We start from the raw sequence: 9403 nt of genomic DNA, 5'->3' as shown, positions 1-9403 counted from the left end.
TTTGTTTGTGTGTGTGGATAAAAACTAGAGTAGAGCACCATCTGCTGTTAAAAATCTAAGCTCTGAATCCAGTCCAGAGAGAATTATCATGCATTCAGAAGATCTCAGAATCCATCCACGAATGATTCTGCGTTGAGTTATTGACGCAGCCCTAGTGTCCATGTTACACGTGTTACACATGTTCAGTGTTTGTTGTAGTGTTTTGGGTGTAACGCTAGTTGTATAATAGGTTACGTAATCAGATTACTTTTTCAAGTTATTGCTTATGAATTTCTTATGAATTTTTTGGGTTAGTTTTTCAAATAACTTCAAGTCTCCTGTTCTTAAAATCGGGAGTGAACATGATTTGACATGAAATTAAACGTGTGACTTCAGTGCAGTACTGTGTGGTATCGTGACTTTGCTCTGTTGAGTAACGCTGTGATGTGTCCCGCAGGCCTCGCCTGGCGTCTCAGCTGAAGAACCACAGAGCGCTTCACAGCAAACACCTGGGAGACGAGAGCGGCCCCGAGAAGAGCACCGAGGGGCCCTCGTCCCCGTCCTCAGGAACAGTGCGTCACCACTCACATACTTACTATTCACTTACAGTTCACGTTCAAGTTCCAATATTTTTATATCATTTTTGTTGTTGTTGTTTAGGACTCACTTTGGTCGTACTTAAGTTCCAATTAATTTATTATTTTGGTTGCACTTAAAAAAATTTATACAAAAATATTGTGTAACTTAAGTGCAACCGAAATGATTCCTTAAAAATAAAAAATACATAAAAATATTGGAAATGGTTGCAACCAAAATGAAAAAAATTTATCTATTTGAAAATATTGGAACTTTTTTTTTGGACTCTCTTTGGTTGCACTTAATAGGTTAGAATTCATTGTTATTTTATTTCTTTTATAAATCCTTTTGGCTGCATTTCAGTAGTTTTCATTTTATATTTTTATATTCCGTAGTTTTCAGTCAACTTTGAGTCAACTCTAAAAAGGCATTAAATATAACAATGATAACATTAAAATATTTATTATTTCAATTTTAATAACTGTTGGTTTTTTAAAGAAACAGTTTTTGAAACGTTTGTGATCGCAAAATTAATCGTGGTTAATTTAATTTATCAAATCTTCCAGTTTAAAAAAGCAGTACATTTAAATAAAAACTTGAATTTAATAAAATAATCTAATTATTCTCTAATTAATGGACCTGAGCAACATGAACTAACAATTAACAGTTGGGTTTTTATTAGTGTTGTTAACAGATTATTTCTTATTTATTATTAATGCATTAACTAATGTTAACGAATGAGACCTTATTTTTAAATGTTTAGCCAAAAAGGTTGAAAACAAGCAGCTTTTTTGACTCTGTTGGGGAAGTATTTTGTTGCACAATGGTGGGTGTTTGAGTCAGGTTTGTGATTGCTGATCTAAAGGATAATCAGAGAGTGCTGTACTGGAGCTGATGTTGTGCTGTGTTTGTTACTGATGCAGCGCTGCTCGTCTCCGTCCACACATGCGCCGCGATCGAGCGTCCGCTACTTCATCATGAAGAGCAGTAACATGAGGAACATCGATCTGTCCCAGCAGCGGGGAATCTGGTCCACGACGCCCAGCAACGAGCACAAGCTGACGCGAGCCTTCGTCGAGAGCAGCGCCGTCTTCCTCATCTTCTCCGTTCAGGGATCCGGACACTTCCAGGTCTGTTTCCTTCATCTGACGTTCCCTCAACTCCATTTATGATCACATACACAGCATTTACACCCTCCTACAGTTAAAGCTAGAGCTCACCCAAATTTTTAAAAAGGACAATAATCTGACTTTATATATATTAGAAAAGCTCTGAACTGCCAGAAAAAATCAAGACTGAAATAATCCTGCTTCCTATTGTGAAGTCCTGTGATCTATTTCTGTCTTTGAAAGTATTTCCTCTCTTCAAAAAAATAAATAAATAAAATTCTGTCTTCAAAAAAGAAAAAAAAATTATCTTCAAAAAAATTGTTTCTCTCTTAAAATAAACATTTTAAATTTTTTTTCTTCAGAAATATTTTTTCTCTTCAAAATTTTTTTTCTCTCTTCAAAAAACTCGTTCTCTCTTAAAATAAACATTTTACTTTTTTCTCTCGTCAAAGATTTTTTTTATTCTCTCTTCAAAAAGATTTATCCAAAAAAAAAAACTCTTAAAATTAAAATGTAACATTTTTTCTCTTTTCAAAAATATTGTTTCTTTTTTTATATTATTTTTATTTTTTTAATTGTTTTTTATTTTTTTTTATTTTTATTTATTTTTCTCTTTTCAAAAACTCTTTAAAAATAAAAAAAATCTTTCTTCAAAAAAAGGTCCACCTTGATTTTATATATATATATATATTTTCCCATGTGTTTCTGTAATATAGATACAATACAGACTGTCAAAACAGCTTCAGAGTAATAAACAGGAAAATAACAGTGTTAATTCATCCATAGTGAAGCTCATTCAGTTTCGGCTGTAAAGCGCTGGTCTTCAGCTCAGGTTGTGTTCTCCTCTGATGGTGTCAGTCGTGTCTGGCTCTGGTGTGTTTTAGCAGGGTTATATGTCTGAGTCTGTGTTTGAGCAGGGTTACGCGCGCATGGTGTCGGCGGTCAGCGGCGAGCGCTGTCTGGACTGGGGTTCGTCCGGTCTGGGCGGTGTGTTCGGGGTGGAATGGATCCGTAAGGAGAGTCTGGGGTTCCAGCTCACGCAGCAGCTGCTCAACCCCTGGAACGACAACAAGAGAGTCCAGATCAGCCGAGACGCTCAGGTCAGAACACACACACACAGAGTGCATCTCACTGACGCTGATGAAGATGATGATGAGGGTTAATGTGTGATCTGTGTGTGTTTGAGCAGGAACTGGAGCCGCAGACAGGAAGTCAGTTACTGCAGCTCTGGGAGCGAATCTGAGCCCATCACATACATCACTGTGATCTTTGTGTCATTTATGAAGATTAATGCACTTAAATCTTCTTCCTTTTGGCTGTATAACATAAAAAACATGTTCTCAGGCCGAGTCAGGCCTCATGAACGCCAGCGATTAAATGTTTAATGTATCTTGTGTTTTTAAAATCTTCACCGAATGCGTTGGCTCTGATCAGTTCAGTGTGCTGCTTTTAATTGCTGTGCAAATGTTTTTGTCATCTATGATGACTTTGCACACAGTGTTCACTATTGCAGGGTTGAAATGTTTGTTTAGCGGATTAAGTGGAAAAGATGAAATATGTTGTGAAACGGAAGTTTTTGTGTTCTTGGTTCATTGTTTTGTCTGTTAGCTGATCATAAATAACTGACATGTTGACGTTGTGAATTAAACACTGAAAGCTGCTATAATACTCCAGCCTGGCATTCTAATAGAGAAAACAAATACACAAATATCCAAAGCAAAGTTGAGTTTTCTGTTGGTTGACTGTTTGTTTGTGCCATCGTAAGTTCTGATGAATGTTCAGTCTGTTCATTCTCAAATCATCTTTAGCGACGCAATTGTGTAATCTACAATAAATTGTGTAATTTGCAATTTTGTGTAATTTGCAATTAAAAAAATTGCATATGTTTCTCAATTATTAAACACTCCAAAATTAATAATCTCTAGGTCATGGAAAAATGGAAAATATAACTCATGAAAATGAATATCCCAAAAAAAGTGTCATAAAAATGAAATAAAATCTCCAAAAAAATTAATAAATATTAAACAAAGTCTCAAAAAGTCATGAAAATGAACCAAATCTCGAATAGCCATGAACATTGAAAAAAGAAATTCTAACAAAATCATGAAATAAATAAAATTTCGAAAAAGTCATGAAAATGAACAAAACCACAAAAAAGTCATGAAAATGTAAAAATCTCAAAGTTTGAAAAAATTAAATTCTTGAAGACATTAAAAAAGAAAAAAATCTCAAAACATCATGAAAATTGAACAAAAATAAGTATATACAGGTGCATCTCAATAAATTAGAATGTCGTGGAAAAGTTCATTTCAGTAATTCAACTCAAATTGTGAAACTTGTGTATTAAATAAATTCAGTGAACACAGACTGAAGTAGTTTAAGTCTTTGGGTTCTTTTAATTGTGATGATTTTGGCTCACACTTAACAAAAACCCACCAATTCAATCTCATCAAATTAGAATACTTCGTAAGACTTATTTAGAAAAAAAACATTTTTAGTGAATTGTTGGTCCTTCTGGAAAGTATGTTCATTTACTGTACATGTACTCAATACTTGGTTCGGGCTCCTTTTGCTTGAATTACTGCCTTAATTCGGCGTGGCATAGAGGTGATCAGTTTGTGGCACTGCTGAGGTGGTATGAAGCACAGGTTTCTTTGACAGTGGCCTTCAGCTCATCTGCATCGTTTGGTCTCTTGTTTCTCATTTTCCTCTTGATAATACCCCATAGATTCTCTCTGGGGTTCAGCTCTGGTGAGTTTGCTGGCCAGTCAAGCACACCAACACCATGATCATTTAACCAACTTTTGGTGCTTTTGGCGGTGTGGGCAGGTGCCAAATCCTCCTGGAAAATGAAATCAGCATCTAAAAAAAGCTGGTCAGAAAGAAGGAAGCATGAAGTGCTCCAAAATTTCTTGGTAAAACAGGTGCATTTGACTTTGGTTTTCAAAAACACAATGGACAAACACCAGCAGATGACATTGCACCCCAAATCATCACAGACTGTGGAAACTTAACACTGGACTTCAAGCAACTTGGGCTATGAGCTTCTCCACCCTTCCTCCAGACTCTAGGTCCTTGGTTTCCAAATGAAATACAAAACTTGCTCTCATCTGAAAAGAGGACTTTGGACCACTGGGCAACAGTCCAGTTCTTCTTCTCCTTAGCCCAGGTAAGACGCCTCTGATGCTGTCTGTGGTTCAGGAGTGGCTTAACAAGAGGAATACAACAACTGTAGCCAAATTCCTTGACACATCCTGTGTGTGGTGGCTCTTGATGCCTTGACCCCAGCCTCAGTCCATTCCTTGTGAAGTTCACCTCAAATTCTTGTATCTATTTTGCTTGACAATCCTCATAAGGCTGAGGTTCTCTCGGTTGGTTGTGCATCTTTTTCCTTCCACTCAACTTTTCTGTTAACATGCTTGGATACAGCACTCTGGGAACAGCCAGCTTCTTTGGCAATGAATGTTTGTGTCTTACCCTCCTTGTGAAGGGGGTGTCAATGATTGTCTTCTGGACAACTGTCAGATCAGCAGTCTTCCCCATGATTGTGTAGCCTAGTGAACCAAAGCTGAGAGACCATTTTGAAGGCTCAGGAAACCTTTGCAGGTGTTTTGAGTTGATTAGCTGATTGGCATGTCACCATTCTATAATTTGTTGAGATGGTGAATTGGTGGGTTTTTGTTAAATGTGAGCCAAAATCATCACAATTAAAAGAACCGAAGACTTAAACTACTTCAGTCTGTGTGCACTGAATTTATTTAATATACAAGTTTCACAATTTGAGTTTAATTACTGAAATAAATGAACTTTTCCACAACATTCTAATTTATTGAGATGCACCTGTATGTCTGCACGATGTCTGACTGTGTACTTTCTCCACTGGATGCTTAAACAATCATTTATATAGGCTATATGTAAGCTTCATGTCTTCGTGTTCAGTAGAGGTCACTGATTTTACAAGCAAGTCAGGTGTTAATATACTGGATCTGAAGCATGGGCTTTTAAAGTGACAGCAGCCTAATATACCTGAAGCTGACAGAAAAAAAACTTTTATAGCCTTTATAAGAGTTAGGCTTGTATTCGTTTTAGCTGTTTTATTGACATTGGTACAGAGAATTTTGAAATATGACCAATGTCTAAAATCTTGGTATCGTACCGGCCTTTTTTCCCAGCAAATTAACTATATAATAATGTACATGTTTTATCATGAAATAAAGTTATTCATATGATGATTTAATGATTTGGTCATATTGTATGCACCACGAACAGGATTTTTCAATAGAAATGAAAATGGAGAACGATTCTGTACAGAGCAGTGGAAGATACTGAAAGCAGGTTTTATTGGTAATGTTATATAATATTTAACACTTGATGTCAGTGCTGGAGTGACGGATTACTGAACGCTGAACAGAGTGAGGTGAAATTGTAGAGTTATAAATCTTTCTCTTTAGTTAATTTGCACAGCACACAATTGAGTCCAACTGTTTCTACTAAACAAGCATGAGATAACATTTGAATCCTGATAGATCTGTGCTCTATAATGAAGTAGCCTCACATTTTTTGGATGCATAGAAGGCATAACATATTAATGATGAGGAACACCGTGCATTTCACGAACCCTGATAAATACTACCCTATTGTGCTCTAGATATTTTCAGATATGATTTTGACACAGGCTTGGACTTCTCCAGCAATGTGACTGTAGGCATCGCAGGGGGGCTTCAGAACAGAGATGGCGTCCTCCACTAACTGTGTGTCTTCACTGAGGTCTGTTTGCTGGCTCCTCTGTTCACACAGAAGCTTAGTGATGCTTCTGCCACTCTTCACGAGATCTCCCAGTTTTAAGGACAGTATAGGCAGATCATGCTCCTCGGTTGGAGGCTTCACGTTCTCTAAATCACTTTTTGCCAGCTGAATAGCGACGAGTGGAAGAAAGACGTTTCCAAAGACTCCCAGTTTGTCCGCATGGAAGTCTCTTATCGCTGCAGCCTTGTCTTTCAGTGACACCCCAGTGAAGGCAATCTTATCATAAAGATCAGGATCAATGATTTTAAGTATTTTCTTTTCCTCCCTTTTAGAAACTTCAAGAATCATGCTCATAGTTTCTCTAACTAATGCACAATTATCCTTTATACTTTTGCTCTCATCTGCAGAGACACTGGAGTAGTTTTCTCCAAAGTGAGTATTGATTATGATCAACAGTCTGTTGGTGATTGTGAAGTATCTGTTCACATAGTGATGGAGCGTCTGAGTGGATCTGATCAGCTGTTCATTCTCGTCTGTGGAGACTAAAGACCACATCCTGGAGGCGTTTGCTGTTAATAAAAAGAGGAGAGAACAACACATCAACTCAGTTTGTCTTTGTTTGTAAAAATACTCTAGCTCTTTAAGAAGACATTCTTAACGAATTCATTATTTGCTGAAGGTTTATTCGTGACAGTTTTGTTGTTTCTTAGAGCAAGACTGTGTAACATCACTTTGTTCGTTTTAACTGAGTTGTATTATTCCACCCGGACCGAGAATAATTAAAACATGCTAAAAAAAGATAAATAATTCATCACAAATAATACTTCAACACAATATACTTGCCAGCAACCACTTCTGACCACCTTCCCAGATTTGTAGAGAGAGTATTACCCCAAGACATTTTCCCTTTATATGGGGTCTTGAAATAAGACAGAAACAGTTATATAACAGTTATTTAAGAATTACACAAACAATTATTCAAGTGACAGACAGGTGTGCCTGTAAATGTATGATACAGTGTTTGCATGTGTCAGAATGTCCTGTATCATTCTAAAGGTCTGTATCATTAAATTAGTTTTAATAATATTCCTGATTAAATGACTGCAGAAGCAGATTTTTGAAAAGTATCGTTATATCAATATTGTTACATCCCTATTTATCCCTCAGGGGTTCTCCACCCAAAATATTCATCATGATCATGTCATTTACATTATGCTGGCAAACAGAAAGTATTCATAAATAGGTATGTGACAATATCAAAATCTCACGATACGATAATCTTGCGATACTGAACTCAGTGAGGATGGACTCTCTGTTCAGAAATATTGGTAAGCTGTTATTCTTTATCATTACAGTTATCTTTACAGTTATTGTTTTTGGTGTGAACAGGCTTTAAGAGTGCCACCCAAGCTACTGTTTCTGCAAAATTGATCAATTACACAAACTAAACAATACAAAAATGCACAAAGTATTAATATTTATTACGTTTAACATATCTTTCAGTGCTAAAAATTTCCTAATTTATCTGTAATATAAATAAGATGCTAAAACTGTTATTTATACAGCGATTTACTGCTTAATTAATGAGCCTCAAGACTCTCAACACAACATGTACACTTGCCAGACGCCAGTAAACATTTCTAATCTACTGCTCAGTGTCAGACTTGTAATACTAGAACTAGATGACGCTTGTTAATGGGTTTCAGGAAATCAGTGCTGAGTCATCATAACTCTATCACATATTAACTGTTTAGAAGGAATATTACAATAAGGAATTAAATAAACACTTTGAGAATGAGAATGACTGACACACATAATATACAAGGTGTGGAGCAGAGTCAATGAATGTGTGCAGTCTCGCTTAAATAATGCACTTTAAACACACTGGTGGAATAAACAGTACACACATCTAGTAACTAAGACAGATTCAGCAGCTGAGTGGATGAACTTACATCTTCTCTGGAAGGTGCACGAGCAGGTAAACACAGGAAAGGCTCCTCAGTGAACTGCTGGAACTGGAATGATCTAGAAAGCGTCTCCCAGAGTGATTTAGTGATGGGATTTTGCCCAGCAACACCAAGAGCAGCGTCTCTGATAGGTCAGCTTTCCCTGACCAGCACGATCCAGTCTGGAACTGAAACAGAAAGCAGCTTTCCTTTTTGCTCCCAGGAGTTCACATGATTTAATTTGGATTTACATTTTAATTTACACGAGACACTGTGAGCTTATAAAGCCTACTGCATTAGATAAACCTGCTGATGTAGACACACTTATAATAAAAGCCACCACTTCCATTTTATTCCCTTTTAGACACCTTCAAGTGTGTCGCAGTACTCCTGAGAAGTGAAGCCAAATGGATTTGATGCATGCAGAACAGCTCATAAGCCCCGCCCCCCCCCCGTGTAATCTAATAACACGTGACGCTTCAGATAACCTTGAGATGCCTTTCTGTCATATAGGCAGCTTTTATCACCCCAATGTTATAAAGTGTTCGTTTTTTAAATAAGTTTGGCCGTCCCCCCCCCCCCCGTTTTCAGTTCGTTTTTTTTTTTTTTAATAAGAACATTCTGTCAAACAAATAAGGAAGCAGTTACAAAACAAAAAATATAAAATAATTTAATTATTATTTTTTTTATAATTTGAAAGTCCAAGATGGGTATATAAATAAACAAAATACATTATATTTCAAAGGAAAACATTGAACAACTTTCAATTTCAAAATTTCAATTGTTTTTAAACCCTTTTTATTATATGAGTTTTTCTAAAAAAGATATCTTTAATTTGAATATTAATTGTAGATAGGCTGTGTTCTTTCATTGAAAGTAGCTCATGTTTAGACATTTTTTTTTTTTAAAAAATACGAAAGTTTTAGAGGATTTTTCAGCAGTGCTGATTGTGACAGGGAAAAGAGCAGTGTCATCTGCTATTGGCTGATCTTTATTTCCCTTTCCGCAATGAGAGTCCCTTTCAAGGCACTTTTATTAATATAATAT

General features: G+C 36.3%; 2 protein-coding genes across 3 annotated transcripts in view; one reads left to right on the top strand and one right to left on the bottom strand.

The window, feature by feature from the left end:
* Positions 1–3499, top strand: part of LOC109088331 (3'-5' RNA helicase YTHDC2-like) — a 26412-nt gene extending 22913 nt beyond the window's left edge. The window contains 4 exon segments of the mRNA XM_042723336.1: positions 437–551; positions 1479–1685; positions 2582–2764; positions 2854–3499. Coding sequence (XP_042579270.1) covers positions 437–551; positions 1479–1685; positions 2582–2764; positions 2854–2907 — 559 coding nt within the window. The 3' untranslated portion in view covers positions 2908–3499.
* A 2483-nt stretch (positions 3500–5982) lies between these two features.
* LOC109101403 lies at positions 5983–8703 on the bottom strand. Of its 2 annotated transcripts, XM_042723337.1 has the most exons (3): positions 8363–8703; positions 7254–7329; positions 5983–6979 (listed from the first exon to the last, which is right to left on the bottom strand). In XM_042723337.1, the coding sequence occupies exons 2-3, from the start codon at positions 7309–7311 to the stop codon at positions 6309–6311; spliced, it is 729 nt and encodes a 242-aa protein (XP_042579271.1). In that variant the 5' UTR covers positions 7312–7329; positions 8363–8703; the 3' UTR covers positions 5983–6308. The 2 variants fall into 2 exon arrangements, with proteins under 2 accessions (XP_042579271.1, XP_042579274.1); XM_042723340.1 differs by lacking the exon at positions 7254–7329.
* Positions 8704–9403: the final 700 nt, after the last annotated feature.

The sequence above is a fragment of the Cyprinus carpio genome, chromosome B5 (genome assembly GCF_018340385.1).
Source record: "Cyprinus carpio isolate SPL01 chromosome B5, ASM1834038v1, whole genome shotgun sequence".
NCBI classification, from domain to species: Eukaryota; Metazoa; Chordata; class Actinopteri; order Cypriniformes; family Cyprinidae; genus Cyprinus; species Cyprinus carpio.
The sequence above is the reverse complement of the archived record's forward strand: the minus strand, read 5'-3'. Positions and strand labels throughout refer to the sequence as shown.